Source organism: Lontra canadensis, unplaced genomic scaffold (assembly GCF_010015895.1).
Source record: "Lontra canadensis isolate GAN:19392208 unplaced genomic scaffold, GSC_riverotter_1.0 scaffold88, whole genome shotgun sequence".
NCBI lineage: Eukaryota > Metazoa > Chordata > Mammalia > Carnivora > Mustelidae > Lontra > Lontra canadensis.
In genome coordinates, this window is record NW_022631082.1 from 2,397,180 (window position 1) to 2,415,593 (window position 18,414).

Sequence of the window (18,414 nt, forward strand, 5' to 3'; positions counted from 1 at the left end):
GCAGACTGCCGTTCGTGTCACTTCGGGTGCCCAGGGCGGGGGGAGGGGGACACAAAGATGAAATGAACAGCTTAATGGTGGATGGAAACATCCCGCCGGGGCCACCCCAGACAGAAGGGGAGCAGACGGGGGAGGGTGACGGCAAAGAACTGGAGAGGAAACTGCCTAAGGATGCGCGGAGGGCCCAGCCCCAGAGGGCAGTGCGGACAGAGCAGGCCCGCCGGGGTGAAGGGGCGTGCGGGAGCCGGGAACAAGCAGAGGAGCTCCCCCAGCCCCAGGCCAGTGCGCAGACCCTGCTTTAAAGCACAGGCTGCGCCCGAGGCCCTCCAGAGCCCGTCTCGCATCGGTCAGGGCGCGGCGGGGAGACTGCACAGGGACCCCGAGCAGGGTAAGAGCTGAGCAGGGAGTTGCCGGTAAGCACCGCGGGCTCTAATTCCTGACGGTGCTAATGCCAGACACCTGCTGGCATAGTAAGCAGAGCTGCTCTCCTCCAGGACACTCAGGAAGGAAAGGAGGAAAAGGAGACGAGGTGAAGACCCAGGAAAGGAGAAACAAGGGAAAGGAATGGCGACACCGATGAAAGAATCCAGAAAAAAAAAAGAAATGGCTACCACGGTGCTAGGAGTCTCCAGTTGCCTTCCCTTGTGAACCAGAACTTTCTGCATGTGCAAGAGACGTCATTTCCCCGCTCGCTGGCACAGGCCCTGGCCCCCAGGGGATTCCGCGCCGTGCTCCTGCTCCTGCCTGAGGCCATCCACACTTGCTCCCGAGCAGCCCCCTGTCCCCAGCACTGGGAGCGGAGGGCTCAGCAGCGGCTCTCCCTGCCCTGAAGCCCTTCTCCAGCAAGAAAGTCCTTCTCTCCTTTATCAACACCCCCGTTCAAGAAGTTAATTACTGGACCTGTGACATGCTGCGCTTCACCCGGGGGACTCCATGGCGAGCAAAGCAGACGTGGCACCGGCCGCCACAGAGCTAAGGAGACGGTCACCAACTTCATCCCAAATTCCCCAGGGAGTGTTCTCTGACCCCCGGTAAGCTGGATGAGCTCCCACCTCTCCTCCCCGTCAGACCGCTGGGCCACAGGCCATCGGGACCTGCGCCGAGTATACGCATGAGGCCCCTCTCCTTCTGCCCAGCAGCAGTCTGAGGGGGGAGCAGAGAGGGAGGGCACACAGGACGGTGGGGAAATGAGAACCCTTTATGCTTTTTGCCCCAAATATCACGAATTCTTAAAATGGTATCTCTCATCCTCAAATGTAGGCCCAATAAGCAATTTCCTGATTACTCACCAGGTGGGAGTAAGTCAGCCTTCCCACCCACTGGCCATGGGCTACATGCTCTGGATGCTTCTCGGAGCCCAAGTCTAAACAATGACACAAGACACAGTCACCACCTCCTTTGGGTTTTCCCTACAGCGAACTCATCAGGTGAAGGAGAAGCGGAGAGGAGGGAGGAGAACCACTTTATCTGGAGGTCAGAGAAGGGCCGCATCCTGGCTGGGTACCTTCCCTCCGGCACGGACAGGGGTGCGAGTCAGCTGCTCCCAGGGAGAGGGAGGAGACAAGACTTTCAGGGAGGAAGACACACACAGTTGGAGGTTACGTCCCAACACTCGGTCCCCGCGGGGCTGCCCCGCTAAGGCCGGAGGCACTCACCGCGCTTGGGCTTGGGGAAGCTGTCGTGCAGCCGGAAGACCACTTTCTCCACGAAGTGCTGGATTTCACATTGCTCGGGGCCACGGACAAACACCATCCAATCGTGGGTGAACCCCTCCGTGGTGGGCTTCTTGCGCAGTTGGGCACGGTGTCCCAGCTCTAACTTGACCTGGACAGTGCACTGGAGGGAGAGAGAGGCCAGCACGGGTCAGTGAAAAGCCCAAAGCAGGGACCTGCCAGCCATCACACTCCGTCGCCCACAGAGCTCGGTCAGCGCGGGCCACAGGAAGAGACAAGACTCTCGAGCCACGGGAGTCTCAACCCGCAAGAGCGCAAAGGGCCTCCCTGTACTTACAGCGGACCGGACACCGTGTGAGCTGCTGGCCGGGCCCGCTCTCCCCAGCCTGCCCACTGGAGGCCCTCCGTTGCCTCCCGTCCTCGCCCCCATCCTCTGCCCAGCCGGACGACCTGCCCGCGTTCCTCCAGCAAGCCCTGCTCGCTCCTATCTCGGGACCTCGGCACCCGTGGTTCCCTCTGCCTCGGGGGCTCTTTCCCTAGTCTCTTCCACAGCTCGCTCATTCCTGTCTCTGAAGTCTCGGCTTGAGTGTCACCTCCTCTGGGAAGACCCCCCCACCCCCAGCCACCCAATCTGAAAGCACCTACCACCACCCCCATCACGCTGTGTCACATCCTACGTTCTCAGCATCTGTCACTGCTGGAGCTCATCGGCTCACAATCTGTTGGCTCTGCTCTGACGTCTGACTCTCGGGGGCGGCTCCCTGTCCAGAGCTGGACCCCTCACCACGAGCTCTCAGAATACATCTCCCAGTGTGACCCACAGCGCGGTTCCTTCATTCCACAGATGAGGAAACAGAGGCCCCGGGATTGGGCTGCTGAGCAGCCCACCGTCCTCGGCTAGGGAGCAGGGCCCGGATTCAAGCGCAGGTGTGTCCCCCAAGGGCCTGCTCCCTGAACCCCTCTGCCATCTGCCCTCGCTAGTCGGTCAGGTCACCCAAGCTCCTCTCTTCCGTCCCGTGGGGGGCCTCTGGGGAACAGAGACCCTTGGGGTCGCCTGAGTCCACACAGACGCACTTTCTGTTTTAAGGGCAGAATGGTGGTACACAGCAAGGAGGGCCCAGGAGGAAGCCAGCTGGGGGACGGGTCCCAGGCAGACCTGCAGACCCAGCAGCCAGGCTCCCTTCCTCACGCACGTGTGTGACACTGCACCCGAAGTGTGAGGTAGCTCATGCCGGTTCCACCCCACTGAACACAAAGCCACAAAGCGTTTACGCCTGGGCGGGCCAAAACCACCGACAGGGAGCCCACAGTAAACATCCACTCTGCTCGGAAGGTTCTCCCCGGGATCCTCATGGATACAGCCTGACACCTAGTATCAAATGCAAGAATGTTACAAAGAAAGCAGAGGCCAAGTGGACACGTGTTCCCAAGCGCTGAGACAGCCAAGAGCTCGGTGCTGGGTGGCGTGCAACTCACACTTCCTCAGCAAAGCCCCCTCCAGGAACCACCCTCCCCGCTGCCGCCCACCAACCACCAGAGACCTCCTGCTCTGTACTCCGGACCCCCTTTCTCCCCAGCTGACCTTATGCGATTCCCGCCCCCTTCCCCCCACCAGAGAGAAGATCCCCACAACGGTGTCCTCCCTCTGTCCCTGTGCTCTCGGTCACTGCCAGGAAAGCAGGACACACACAGCCCATCGCTCCGCCGGTTCAGCTTTCCATGGCTCCCCACTCCCTCGGAATAAAGTCCGAACGTCTCAGCACACCTCCCGTCTCCCGTCTGTGTGTCTCCTTAAGTCCAAGATGCTCATCATCTCTCACTTTTTAAGCTTTTTGAAGTCAGAGTGTGTCCTGCCATCCACATGTAGGTTTTCTGGGTTGAGCGGCACGCATGCACGCACACACACACAAGCACGTGAGCCGTCCCCAAGCCGGTGGCTTGCCTTGGAGGCTCTGCGGCAGTCTGGGTACAACCCCCTCCATGCCACGCACTTCATGCCCACCCCCCCGCCCCCCTGCTCCGTGGCCGCTCACTGCTGCCTCCTCAGGGACCTCATCTAGCTCGTCCTTTTACTTCCATCTTCGAACCACTATACATGAGGCATCAGTTAATACGAGAGATCATTTAAACTAGAGAGCCTTCCTATGACAGCAAATTCTAAGTGGTGCTTTCCAAGAGGGAAGGGCCAATAAGGACACTGATAAGGACAGGGTGGGTCCCAGTGCTGGGAAAGGCTAGTGGGAGGCTCCGCGCACTTAGCTAGCCAACTGTAAACCACAGAGTAGAAGGTCCCCCAGCCCGGGATCGGTCACTGTGGGGCTCCACAGGGGAGAAAGCAGGGGCTCTCTAGGTCCCGGGGCCACTGGAGGGACAGGTGGGGATCGGGATGGAGCATTCAGATTCCCCACAGCAGAAATGAAAGCCAACTGTAAGCAGATGATGGATGCAAGGAAACAGTATCTGAGTCAAAATTCCCCGGCAATTGTGTACAGTTTAGGCTGAAGGCAGAAAAGGACAGACAGACAAACAACAAGCCTGCTAGGAGGCAACCAGAGGGAGTGGCTAGAAAAGATTTAAACGAGTCTGAAATGGGAGAACTGGCAGGACTTAAGAGTGGACAGAAGGGTGCCTGAGTGGCTCAGACGGTAGAGCGTGAGGCTCTTGATGCAGGAGCTGTGAGTTCGAGTCCCCCACTGGGGGTACAGATGATATAAATAATAAATAAATACATAAACGTTAAAAAAAAAAAAAGAAGAAGAAGAGTGGATCAAGGAGAGACAAGGAAGTTCAGCCCCAAGACCCAGGGCAGTGGGATAATGCTGATGCCAAGAGGTGGCAGGGGTGCGGGGGAGGAGGACAGGCGACAGGGGACACTCCAGGGGGAAACACCACACCAAAAGCCAGAGACGAGGGAGCAAACGTCTGGATAAACAAGTCATGCTCAAATCCACCACAGGCATCCATCTACAGAGCACCACACACAGGCCACGTTCCACGGAAAGGAGCCAGAACTGTATTTACGTTACCCTGAGTGGGCGGCAACCCCCGACGCCCTCCCACACAGGACTGAAACTCTGCCTTTCTCGCCCTCCTGTCCTCCCCCCTGAGAAATCGGGAGACATTCCCTGCACTGCTGGGGGGCTACAGGTGGACTAAAAACGCAGGATCGTGACCATACGCCGGCAAAGGACTCTGACTTTCGGTTCTTCGGAGTGAAGCTCCTCTGGACGGAAAGGTCTCCCCAGAGTCTGCCCGGCTGCCTTCTCAGCAGCTCTGACCGGCTGGGGCTCCTACCCAGGGCACACCAGGGGCAGGGCAGTTATTGTGAAAGAATGGAAGACCGCAGTTCCAACAGAGACGGAGAATGAAGCGCCAAAACACCCGCTCCAGAGGCCAAAGTAAACAGGAAGGTTGAGAAGCGGCGCTGGGCGATCGCTGCGCTGGCACACCATGCCCAGCGCTCTGCCCGGGCAGCATCTATGCCCCCGGGGCTGGCGCCAACCCAGCCTGGACACCCCCCACCCTCCAAGGGCCAACGACAGCGGCCGCTGGCGCGCTAAGGAGGGGAAGGCTCCCCCCACCACCCCCGAATGCTGGACTCTTCCAAGAAATAAAGATGGTGGCGTCACTCAGGTTCTGAGCCGCTGTCTTAGAAAAGAAGTCGCCGACTGCGGAAGACATTCAAGCTCCCTGAACCGGAGAGAGGCGAGAAACAGCCCGCCCCAGTCATCCCGGCTTGTCAAGTCATGATATCTTCTTAGTGCAACTCAGCCAACTCCACCTTCAAGGGTTCTGCCCAGCCCCCCCCCCAACCTGGACTCCTTCCCCATGCAGCGGAACCAAAGAACTGAAGTGAATCAGTTAGCTCGTTCCCCAGGAAGGGCGCCGAGCTTCATAAAGAGGTCCCCTGCCAGTCAGGTTAAGCTCTCAGGCGTCTTGGAAGGAATGCCTCCCGCCTGTCCCGCCCGCTGCTCGCAGGCACCCCGTGCAACCTCCAAGTGGGCGGCTGGAAGGAGCCTGAGGGACCCGGCCTCGGTGCCTGCCATGTCCCAGAACCCTGGGAACCTCTTTGGCACCCACTCCCCGCTCCAAAAGCTGGGAACAAAGGGGGAACATTCCGGGCCTGCCCGGTAAGAGTTCACTATGCCACTTCTATGCCCTCAGATGGAGATGGAGCAACTGTGGGGCACTGAGGGCGATGGGGTGTGAGATTTGGGCTGAGGGCCTCGGCCAGGCACTGCTCTCTCCAGATCCACCAGAACCCAAGGGTGGTAATCCCACGGCCTGCATGCCAGGCAAACAGACCCTGGAGGGCACCTGCTCACTGGACAGTACAGATCCCCCCCCAAGTGTGGACTCACACGGCCAGAGCCCGGCAGAGTGGGCCAGCCTCCCTCCAACAGCTCCGCTGCCTCAAAGGTCTTTCCTCACTGGATTCTTCCTGCGTCCCATGGACCCTGCCCTCAGCCTGGGCCCCCAAAGGCGGGTCTTTAACAAGTTTATCTGTAAGAGTTCCCCTGATTTCCTTGTGGGAATTCTCTTCAACAGATGCCCTTTCCTCTGGGATTGCATACTTTACTGAGTGGTATAATTATGCCTGGAGTTTGGCGACCGTATCCAATTCCCTCAGATGCAACAATTCCCTCCCCTCCCAGGAGGAGAGAACACCGAAGAGCCTTCTCCCCTCATTGGCCTAGACTGACCGTGCCAAGTCCAACTGGGTCTGGCACGGCTGCTGGCACGGCTGCTGCAGGTCAACAGCTACGGAAGCGTGAGAAGGTGCTGGTCCCACAGTGTGCAACAGCAGCACCAGACCAGAGAAAACACTCTTTGCAGAAACTTCTCCCCCCCGACCTGGCTGGGGGGCTCTTAAGAGCAGCCACCGGATCAGAACACGAGGAAGATGGGAACATGATGGGGATCCCTCCGTGACAATCCTCTCAAGCCGAAGACTGCCTCCCAGAGGTGGGGACAGAGCCAAAGGAGCTCTCACAACCCCTGCACAAGGCGCTGGTCTTCTAACCAGTGACACACGACGGGGACTGGGAGGGGGGGAGGGTGGCTAGTACCTGCGCTCCTCGTCTGGCCTCATCCCTTCGGCCCAGGGCATAAGGTTAATGACAAAGGGACAAGAAGGGGCTTGGTGAATGTCTCCCTGGAAACTAAGGATAAGTGCGCAGACCATGGGGAGATGCAATGACACCCCCAGTCCTTAGTCTGCAGATTTCCAGGAAGACTGAGCGCTGCCAGCCAGCCAGGAAGGCTGGGACAGGGTTTATGCTACACACGTGTCCCAACTCTCACGCCCGCAGCCGCGGGGATGGTGCACCGGCTGGCCACGAAGTTCTCCAGAAAGCAGCCTGCTCCGAAGGAGTACAACACTGATCAAGGCTTCCGACCGCACGCCTGGTTACAAAGTGACTGATTCCTAGTCACTTTTATTCAACCAACAGTTGGCAAAGCGAAGTGCAAAACTCTGAGTTAGGAACTGTGACAGATACGGGGATGCGGGTTCCGCGTCCAGCTCTTGATCGCGGCTCAGCTCATGATCTCAGGGTTGTGGGATCAGCCCTGCATCAGGCTCCCTGCACAGTGGGGAGTCTGCTTGAGGTCATCTCTCCCTTTGCCCCTCCCCACCAGCTCACTCACTCTCATGCTCTCGCTCTCTAACAGAAATCAATCTTAGGTGCGGAAAAAGGGGAAAGAAAGGAATTATGATGGTTATAGAGGCGAAGAGGATTCTCGTTCCTACCTCAAAAACTATACGACGTACTAATTTTAGGACAAACCACTCAGCAGGTCAACTGCCCAGTGACAGTTTGAGAGCTGGGTCAGGGAGAATCCTGTCACCCTGAAGTCAGTGCTCTGTGCAAATCTGAGCGTTTCTCTCCAAGGTCTGGGAAAAGGACTCAGTCACCTAGGAATCCCACCTGGTCCTGACTCCTCGTGGGACCCTCCTGAGCCTCCATTTCCATCTCTATAAACTGGGCCATCATTGTCAGAAGCAAACATCCTCTTCTGGAACAACAGAGGATTGTCAACAGTAGTGTATCTCACATGTGAACTCGGGAGAATCAGCAAGCGTCATTTCAACTGTGTGATTCAATGGGTTGGCTGCCCACCTCAGGTGACAGGCTGAGTGTTTCTGTGAAGGGAGGGCTCCCTGGTCCTACAGAGAACAGGACCACTGAGGTGCTGACACCACCCCTAGCAGCCTAGGCCACCTCTGGGCCCAGAGACGCTGTCTCCAGCCTCCTTTCTCCATGTTCTCGCCATCTGCTCCGCCTTCACCCATGCCCACCCTTCCACACCCTCCATGTCTCCCAGACGTGACCCACCAAAACACAAACACCAGAGACAATGGACCTGCAAGTCTGGACTGAGGGTTGAGGAAATCAAATGCATGGGTTAAAGTCAGGGAAAAGGGAAACAGAAAAGACTTTTTCTGGCCATGGGGAAAGGATTTCAATGCTGAGAAGTTGGGAGTCCAGAGTAAAATGCAGAATCCCCCTTCTTAGCTGAGTCTGAAAGTTCTAGAGAATATGGCAGGGAAGTAAAGAGAATGAAACCCTCCCAAAGCAAGTGGGACAAGGGGCCCTTAGGGGAAAGTCCTGTTGTTTCCCATCAGGCTGAGGCATTTACAGGTCTGGGGCATCTTGAGGGAGAAAGAGAAAGCCAAGATTCTGGTGAATTCAAAGCATTTTCCATGCACTAAAGTCATTCTGGAACAGTCAGTGCCAACTTACCCATTTGGGTAAAGGACACCATTCCCTCCTGTCTTCCCAGGGAGTGCCACCTCTGTCAGGAAGGGACAGAGCTCCCAGGCCTCTCCCAGACTGGCAGAAATGCAGCCAGGAATAGAGAATCAGACTACAAAGAGCCACATACTTTCCTTTGGGATCAGTTTCACTTGCAAATACTTCTGTAAGGATCTAGACAAGCACTGGCCCATGGAACTTTCTGCCATGATGGAACTACTGTGTCTCTGAAATGCCCATGAAGGCGGCCAACAGCTCAGGAGTGGTGGTTAATGGGCACTTAAATGTGGCTGGTGCCACTGAGAAACTGACTTTTTCATTCTCATGCACATGAACGTCAACGGCCACAGGTGCTAGCGGCTGCCCACTGGGCAGTGGCGATCTTCTCTCCTAGCCCAAGTGTGATCACCAGTCCACTCAAGCAGGACTGTTCTCTCCCTCTGTCACGGCCAAGAATGCCACCTATCCCCACCATTCCACTTACATAAATGACAGCAACCCAAACAGCCAGGGCCTGGCAAATCATGGGGGAATGGACACATTTGGGCCGAAGATATCTCCCGGGGGACTAGCAGGTGGGGTGACAGGCGGGAGTTACATTCTATGCCTGCGTGGTACCCAACAAGACTTTCCCATGAGGGGCGGCGGCGGGGGGGCTTCATTGAAAGTGGACACGGAAGGTATATTCTCTTTTGTTTTCTAACTCAGCACAGGCTGGAAGCAACAAGCTCAGTACCTTTAAGAGAAGTGAACTCACACCACACTACAGAAATCCACCATTCAACAGCTCTAAACTCTACCCCACCTCTCAAGAGAAAGGCCACAGTGATCCTGTACCACCACAGGTGACTGGGACGGGCCCCTGAAACCTCACCACCACACAGCACCTTACCAGACAGAGCCGCCTGGGTGGCGCCAGCAGCCAGGGACGCCCCAACCTGCCCTCACCAACTGCAGATTTCAGCGGCCGCCCCCAGAGCCCCACACCACCACCCTTCCTGGCCTCGTGCCCCTGGAAGCCCAGGGGCAGTGAGCAAGGATGAAGAAATAAATGACCCCATGTGGGGGGCCACACCAGTCCTGGGCTTGAGAGGGGAAAGGGGCGTGGGTACTGGAAAGAAGATGTGCAGAGCTGGTGAAGGCGGGACGAGGGCCTGAAAGGCCTCAGGTTTACTTAAACTGACAGAGTTGACTCTGGGTTTCCAGACGGAGGGAAAGGGGCCAAGGGGAGAGTTTATGGAGGTTGGGGAACCACTCTGAGTTTGGAGCAAGGCTCTAAGATGCTGGGGAAGGAAGGGATATGGGGTGTGCTGTGGGGAGAGGAGAGTGGCTGAAAGCCAAAACGTCAGGCTTGGGGATGTTGGGAGGAAGTGGGAGACCCTGAATGCAAGGAGAGACGTACAGGGGGGCTGGGGAACTGGGGTCCGCAAAGGGAAGCCAGCTGAGGGTGAAAAAGGCAGACTGAGATCTGGACTGGGGGGAAGTGTGGGGAAGTGTAAATCAGGGTTGCAGAGGCACAGAGGACCCACGCTGAGGGGAGTGAGCCATCTGGGGTCTGACAGGCTAGGGGGCTCCAGGTCAGAGCAGAAAATGCCCCTGGGCCTGGTCCCAGAGAAAGATCTGAAGGTGAAAGAGAGCCCGTCAGGCTCTAGGGGCCAAGGAATTGAACGGGGCCTGAAACCAGAGGGAGCTGAGGAAGCAAGGGTTGGGGAGGGGTGGGGTGTCAAAGCCTCTGAGGAAGCAAGCCCAAGTCCAAAGTGATGGGGCTGAGGGGGTGAGCTCAATGCAGGCCTGGGTCATTGTGGGGAAAAACCCAGGCCCCAGCCAGAGTTCAAGGGAAAACGGTCACCTAGGCTAAGGCAGTGGTAAGATCAAGGGGGAGAGAAGGCTCGGTCCTGGAGAGAATGAGGGTTAAGGAGGCTTCAGGTGGGCCTAGGTTTGAGGAAGCAGGAGGCCGCACCAAGGTCCCGGGGATTCCGGGAGGTGTGGGGGGATTCAAACCCCAGCACTCGGTTTAAGAAATCAGCAGCAGTAGGCTGCGGGCTCAAGGAGTTTGAAGGGACTTGAGGCCGAGTGTCCGGAGAAAAAAGAAGACAGGCCCTGGACCCACAGAAGGGTGGTACGGCCCAGAGCTGACCATCTGAAGGGTCCCAGGGCAGCTGTGGGACTCTCTGGCCGGGGCTGGAGTCCCCAGAGGTGTCTGCGGGGACTCTGGAGTGGGCTGGGATCCAAGCGGCTCTGGGCCGCACTGGGGTCCCAAAGGGCATCTCAGGGGCTTCTAGGCCACCTGTGGGGGCTCTGGGCTGGTTCAGGGGCCCGAGGAGCGTCCCACAGGGTGCTGGGCTGGGCTGAAGTCTCAGGGGGAGTCCCGGGGGTTGTCTGAGCCGCCTGTGGAGGCTGTGGCCCGGGCCGGGGTCCCGAGGAGCGTCCCAGAGGCTCTGGGCTGGACTGGGATCACCAGGGGCATCCCGGGGGTTCTGGGCCGGGCTGCGGTTCCGGGGGGCGTCTCAGAGGGCTCTGCGCTGGGCCAGGTCCGGACCCCTAGAGAAGTCCGAGGGGCTCTGGCCGGGCCGGGGTCGCGGATGGGGGAGGGGCGCCCCCGCCCCACATAAAGGCCGGGGGAGCGGCGGGCGAGCACAAAGCGGGGCGGGCGGGAGCTGAGCGTGGGCGGGGAGGCCGGGACCGAGGAGGGCCGGGCGGGCGGGTCGTGGGAGGGAGGGAGGGGACCGGGCGGGCGGCGGGCTGCGCTGGGGCGGCGCGGCCGCTCCTCACCTGATTGTCCATGGCTGGCGCCCCGCCCCGCCCCCGGGCCCCGCGTCGCTCGCCGCCGCCGCCGCCGCTCAGCGCCGCCCCGCCGCCCTCATTGTCTGTCAGGCGCCGCCACCGCCGCCGCTCCCGGCTGCCCGCCCGCCCGCCAGCCCCGCGGAACCGGAAACCACCGCCAGTCCGGGTCGCGCACCGACCGCGGGCCCCCGCCGCCGACTCTGGCCTGCCGCCCCGACTGACAGCCGCCTGGGCTAATCTGCAGCGCGGACGGCCGCTCCTGGGGCGGGACTTCCTGCCTGGCGGGGACCTGCCGGGCTGCGGTCGGAGGGACGAAGCCCCCAGCCAATGGGAAGCCCGAACCGGAGGGGCGGTGGGAGGGAGGGAGGGAGGCGCGAGGCGAGCCCGGCGGAGGGGAGCGCGAGGTGTGCGCCGCACGTGGAGGGGGGCGGGGGCGGGACGGGCGTGCCGCGCCTGCGCACTGCGGCCCGCAGGGGGCGCTGCCTCGTGGCCGGAGCTTCCCGGGGGTCTGAGCCTAACCTGGTGGCGGTTCGAGCCCCGGGGAGGGTGCCCTAGGAACACTTTTGTTTCCTGGCCACGTGTTGCTACCGTGTCATGGGATGGGCTCCGGGCCCTGGAACGGGAAATTAATTTTCCAATGCTGGATCTGCATCAGGGAAAGCCTGGTCGACTAGCCTCTCCGTCTGAGTCTCAGTTTGCACATCTGTGAAATGGGGACGCTCAGTACCTTGTAGTCTTAGTTCACACTAACTTCAATGATACACATTTTGAAATCTTCTGCATTAAAATGATCAAGAAAGCCTCATTTCATCCATGAAATTGATCATTCCCCTAATCCCTCTAAAACCATCTTTTAATTTACCCGTGATCATATAATTTCACAATTTGTAAACTGTGTTTGGATGAGACAGAGACATATCACTCCATCTTTTTTAGGATCTTGCAAGCCACTTGGCTCTCGGACAATGGGACTTCTGCCTGCAACTTGGGAACTCGTATGCTTTATTTTATTTTTTAGAGATTTCATTTATTTATTTGAGAGAGGCTGAGATAGCGACTGAGAGCACAAGCAGGGAGGAGAGGGAGAAGCAGGCTCCCCACTGAGCAGGGAGCCTGACTCAGGGCTCCATCCAGGATCATGACTTGAGATGAAGGCAGACACTTAACCAGCTGAGCCACCCAGGCACCTTTGTGCAGTTATTTTAAATTTCTTCTTATATTAAACCCGGGCTTTTGGTTTGCTTGGAGGTTTTCTTGTCCCCCCACCCCGCCTTCACATTTAAGTGTCGGCCAAGTATTCTTTAGGTAATCAGGGTGCTATTTTGTACTGAAGAACATCAGGAAATCAGTAACTTTGGAACGAACATAATTCCATGTAAAACTCTGAAAAAGGCCAGATGCTGTCACAGTAATACCCTACCTTTTGATCTAGGGCTGGGCGTGCTGAGAGGAAGAAATGAAGGACCTGCTGAGAAGATAAGCAGCAACTTTGATGTGAGTACAATTTTTTTTTTAATCCTATAACTGGATGTAAGTGGATCAGTAGTTCTAAGTGGTCCTTGAACCAGCAGGTTCTGCATCTCCTGGGAACTTTATTCAAAATGCAAATTCTAGGGACGCCTGGGTGGCTCAGTTGGTTAAGCAGCTGCCTTCGGCTCAGGTCATGATCCCAGCGTCATGGGATCGAGTCCCACATCAGGCTCCTTGCTCGGCGGAGAGCCTGCTTCTCCCTCTGCCTCTGCCTGCCATTCTGTCTGCCTGTGCTCGCTCTCTCTCCCTCTCTCTCTGACAAATAAATAAAATCTTTTAAAAAAATGCAAATTCTAATCTCCCTTGATTTACAGAATCAGAAACTCTGGGCGCACGGGCGCACGACCTGCACCCAGAGGGATGGCCATATTAGCCCTGCAGACGATAGTGAAACTTAATCAAATTTCAGAACCACTGTCCCCGGTAAAGGGACAAAAATTGGCAGGTTAGCCTTTTGTCTCTAAAGGAAGCTTGCAGTGAAAAACCTTCCAGCTACAGTTGTTGCAAGGAAAAGCTTCAGGAACTCAACCACCGACCCCTTACTCATCTGGGAAATTCTCTTTAAGTTAAATTTTGAACTGTTGGGGGTTTTCAAAACTATATTCCCAGGGCTCCCACTAAATCAAACATAACCATTTAAGAATTGGAAAGAATAACGGGGAAACAACCCAAGTGTCAATCAGCAGTTGAATGGACAAGCAAAATGGGATCCACCCATACAATGAAATATGATTTAGTCTTAAAACAGAGGGACAGCTGCCACAACATGGAGGACATTATGCTCAGTGAAATAAGCCAGACATAAAAGGACAAATCCCACCTGATTCCCCTCACAGAAGATCCCTAGAAGAGTCCTATCCACAGAGAGAGAGGAGAGAGGACATGGTGGGAGCCAGAGGTGGGGCAGGGGTTGGGGAGTCAGTGTTTCCTGAGGACAGAGTTTCAGTTCAGGAGAGATGGAAAGTTCTAGAGACGGATGATGGGCATGGCTGGACCACAATGTAAGTGTGCTTCACGCCACTGAGCTGTGCACTTAAAATGGTTGCAATCATAAATTTTGTTATGTATATTTTTACCACATTAGAAAAATTAATGGATTTCTTGACACCATGAACATATAAATATCCACGAGTCCATACTAATATCAGAACAACACCGGAGCTCATTCATCACTTTCAAAAGTGACAACCACATCAATGTCTCGCTTACCATGCCTTTGCAGCATGAAAGCAGCCCGGTTGATGAGGGAAAGCCCTTTTCACAGAAAAACACCTGCTGATAATGCTGAAAAGATGATGGGGGGGGATCACTATTTTGAAACCACTAATGAAAAGACCATTGTGGGCAAGTCATCTACGGAGGCTGAAACCATTCCCTGAAAGGTTACAGGGGACTGGAAAGTCTCATGTTCACCAAAAATCTGCCCTCAGATCACCTGCTAAATGCGAAGAGGAAACAAGTAGCTTTACCATGGAAAACATCATGCTGTCACCACCTTGGTTCGGTGACCACCCTTAGCAGCAAAGCAGTGGGACAAGCAGAATGACGGGCTCCTGCTAGGGGTGATGAGAAGTCCATGGCACCAAAAAGAAAATTCTTGCCCAAAAAGTTTAACCTGAATCTGGTTTCACCCCTAATGGCCTAACTGCCAGTTCACAGGAGAAACCCAGGAATGTAGGGGAAGCGTGAAAGATGAGATCATGAGAAGACGGTCAGACAAATCTAGAAAATGGGATCTCAACAACCCTGGCTTCTTTGCGTCAACGGGAGGGAATGAGAGGAAAGGTGACTGCCCAGAGGCACAGGAGGTAGCCTCACAACGAACTGCGATGGGGGCATCTGTCCCTAGACCTTGGGTTTTGAACAAACAAGCTGTGTCCACTGGGGAAGTATGACTATGGATGATAGCAGCTGATACTTGAAAATGTATTTGGTTAGTTGCAATAATGAGATTATGGTAGTGTAGGAAAATGTCTTTTTTTTTTTTTAGAGATGCATAGGATTGGTTTAGAAGGATATTGCCTTCAAAATACCTTAATGAGGGGCCCCTGGGTGGCTCAGTGGGTTCAGCATCTGCCTTCGGCTCACATCATGATCCTAGGGTCCTGGGTCCCTGCTTTGCGGGGAGCCTGGCTTTCCCTCTCCCTCTGCCTGCCACTGCCCCTGCTCGTGCACTCCCCCTCTCTGTGTGTGTCAAATAAATAAATAGAGAAACAGAGAAATCTTTTTAAAAATTAAATGTATTAATTAAAAAATAGATGCAAAATAGAAAAAATAGCAAATGTTAAACATTGTTAAATCTAGGGGATGGATACATCAAACTATTCTTTATGCTTTATATCTGTATGTGTAAATTTCTGTAATAAAAGGCAAAAGTTTTAAAAAATACATCTTGTGCCTAAAATAGAACCACTGTATTCTTTCCTTCAGGAGGTCAACAGAGGGCTGCCCCTTTTTCCTCATTAGCGGTGGCACTGTCATAGCCAACACCAGCTGTGTCCAAACTGGTATTATCTTATTTCATCGTTACAATACCAGGAGGTAGGTGTTGTTGCCCTAATTTTACAGGTGAGGAAACTGAGGTGCAGAGGGGAGCGAATTACCCCAAAGTTCCATGGTGGGTATATGGCAAGAGCCAGGGACCTTCTCAATGAGGTCTACCCTGACCATCCCATTTTATTCTGTCCCCCCAACCATAACTCTCCGACCCTTGTGACTCTGATCTAATTTTTCCTTTATCCACAGCACTAATCACCTCGTAATATAGACATATTTACTTATTAAGTTCCTTGTCTATTTCCCCTAGATGGAATGGAAACTCCAAGAGAGCGGGGGTCTTTGTCACTGATGTATCCCAAGGACAGTGCCTGCCACAAAGTAGATGTTCAGTAAACAGTTGTTCCATGAAATGAAATAATACTGAATCACATAGAAGATTGGTTCCTTTTCATTTCTCTTCAGTCTTTCTAACTCCTTCAAGAAAAAGTCTTGGCTTGGTGCTCGTGTGTCTTCAACTCCTCCCTGTCACTCTCTAATCTACCTTAATGACAAGAGAACAGACCTAGAGTTCAGAGCCTGGGACAGGTGATCACATCTGGTGCCTGGACTTTGAAATCTCCTGATAATCTGTAAAAAAACACCAGTGACGGGAGCCTTAAAAAAAAAAAAAAATCCCACCTTCAGAGATTCTGGTCTTACTCGTCTGGAGTAAGAGAGAAACCTACGTCTACACACACACACACACACATTTTGTTTAAATTCAGCTGGAGATTCTAATGTGCAGACTGGGTACAGAATCACTGAGCTGCGGTTAATAACACTCTGTTGTTACTGTATCCAGTTTTCTAGTTGTTTCTTATCTATAAGAAATGACTTCTTAAAGTGACACAATGTTTCCTATTTAAACACACCAGGGTGAGCAAAGGGAGTAGATTTAAAGAAAGACATAAAGTAAATAGTAATTTGAGCCCCTGGCAAAATGCACGATACATGTTATCTCAATGTTACAAACAATAAAATTGATACACAGAAAGACTCTAAGTGGTGGCCCAAGTCCCAGAGCTAGAAAGTATCATTTTGAACCTAGGGAGTGTAGCTTGCCCCCTGGGGCTGAAGGGCTACTACATTAGGTCTCTATCGCCCCCTAGTGGTCCAGTTTAGTTGCACCCACGGGGAGGGCTTGGCATTTACTCCCCCCTACATTTCACCAATGTAGACGGTTCAGCCCATCAGAATTTGGGGGAATCCTCTTCCTGATCTCCAGCATGTTCCCTGTACCTACAAGTTTCTTGCCAGCCACAAAGGCACACACAACCACACATAGCAATACTGAGTATGACCTCGCTGGAGCAGAGCCCAGTGGCCAGTTGGAGTCCCACCCTAGATCACCTTCAACTCATAGCAGATCTTGATTGTCACACTGAAGCCATTGACCCTTATCCCATCGGCAATAGGGAGCCATGAAAGGTTTGGGGAGCCGACTGAAAATATGTGCAACAAAGCATTTCCCCCAGAAGAGGGCAGCACACTGGGCATCTGGCTTGTCCTCTGTGAAACAATCCCTGATCCCGGAACTCCTACCAGGGCCGGTTTGAACCCGTAAGTCCGCTTTGTATGAATTTTTAAATGGCAGCCCTTCCGGGAGAATGCCAACTCATGACCCAGCACAAGGCTTGAGGGAGGACTTCAACTCCCAACCCCTACTTGTCCCACACCCCTCTCAGACCGCAGTTAGAGTGGGGCTCCCCTCTGGCAAGAGGAAACACACAACCAAACCTGGCTGATCAAAGGATTGTGTCTCTCTGGCTACTGGAATCGGTTTAATGGCATGGGCCATGACCTAAGACCAGCTGAGAGACTCTGGGAGCTTTATTGAATTTCAATAAAAGTTTATGTTATGTGCAGGAATTCACATAACACAAAATTAACCACCAACCCTATTACAGTGTACAATTCAGTGGCATTTAGGACATTCACAATGTTGTGTAACCGCTACCTGTACCTAGTTCCAGGACATAAGGAAAGGAAACTCATCCCTACTAGCTGTCACTCCCCATTCCCTCCTCTCAGCCCCTGGCATCCACAAATCCACTTTCTGTCTTCGTGGATCTGCCTGTTCTGGGCGTTTCATATAAATGAGATCACATACCATGTGACCTTTTGCGTCTGGCTTTCTTACTGAGCATCATGTGTCCAGGATTCACCCACATGACTGCCTGAGTCCCTGCTTCACTCCTTACTATAGCAGAATAATATTCCATTGTATGGAGACACCACATTTGTTTAACAGTTCACCTGTTGATAGACATTAATATGCTTTCCACCCTTTGATTCTTATCAAATGGTGCTTCTATGAACATTTTTTGTACAAGTATTTGTTAGAATATATATCTTCAATCTTTGGGTATATCCCTAGGAGCGGAATTGCCAGGTCATATAGTAATTCTGTGCTTAACTTTTGAGGGATGGCCAGACTGTTTCCAACAGTGGTTTCACTGATTTATGTTTCTATCAATGTACAAGGGTTCCAATTTCTCTGCATTCTCTCCTACATTTCTTTTTCTTTTTTTTTAATGACCAACTTCATAGATATGAAATGGCATCTCATGGCTTTGATTTACATTTCCCTACTGACTAATGGCATTGAGCATGTGCACTTAGAGCTTTGGTGTATACTTTTCTTTAAAAAAAAAAAAAGATTTTAGGGGCACCTGGGTGGCTCAGTGGGTTAAAGCCTCTGCCTTCAGCTCAGGTCATGATCCCAGGGTCCTGGGATCGAGTCCCACATCGGGATCTCTGCTCAGCGGGGAGCCTGCTCCCTCCTCTCTCTGCCTGCCTCTCTGCCTACTTGTGATCTCTGTCTGTCAAATAAATAAAATCTTTTTAAAAAAGATTTTATTTATTTGAGAGAGAGAGAGAGAGAGAGAGAGAGAGAGCATGAGCAGGGGGGTAGAGGCAGACTCCCAACTACCTCTGGGACTACCAGAGCTCCCAGGGAGCTCGATAGGGGACTCAATCCCAGGACCCTGGTATCATGACCTGAGCCAAAGGCAGCTGTTTAACCGGCTGAGCCACCCAGGCGCCCCGGTATATACTTTTCAACTTGGAAGGATGTAAAGCCTAGCACTGCTGGCAGCTGCCTCCCACCCACGAGGTAGACCAGAAGGATA

The 18,414-nt window shown here is 54.0% G+C and overlaps 1 protein-coding gene across 3 annotated transcripts in view; it reads right to left on the minus strand.

Moving 5' to 3' along the window:
- MLLT1 (MLLT1 super elongation complex subunit) overlaps positions 1–11,246 on the minus strand; it is a 62,559-nt gene extending 51,313 nt beyond the window's left edge. For 2 of the 3 annotated variants that reach the window (XM_032883738.1, XM_032883736.1), the window contains exons 1-2: positions 3,439–3,501; positions 1,656–1,836 (exon numbers count right to left, since the gene is read on the minus strand). In XM_032883738.1, the coding sequence (XP_032739629.1) occupies positions 1,656–1,836; positions 3,439–3,486 (229 nt within the window). In that variant the 5' untranslated portion in view covers positions 3,487–3,501. Of the gene's footprint in view, positions 1–1,655; positions 1,837–3,438; positions 3,502–11,203 lie in introns of those variants that run through there. The other variant, XM_032883737.1, reaches the window with a different exon arrangement.
- Between the last annotated feature and the right edge of the window lie 7,168 nt (positions 11,247–18,414).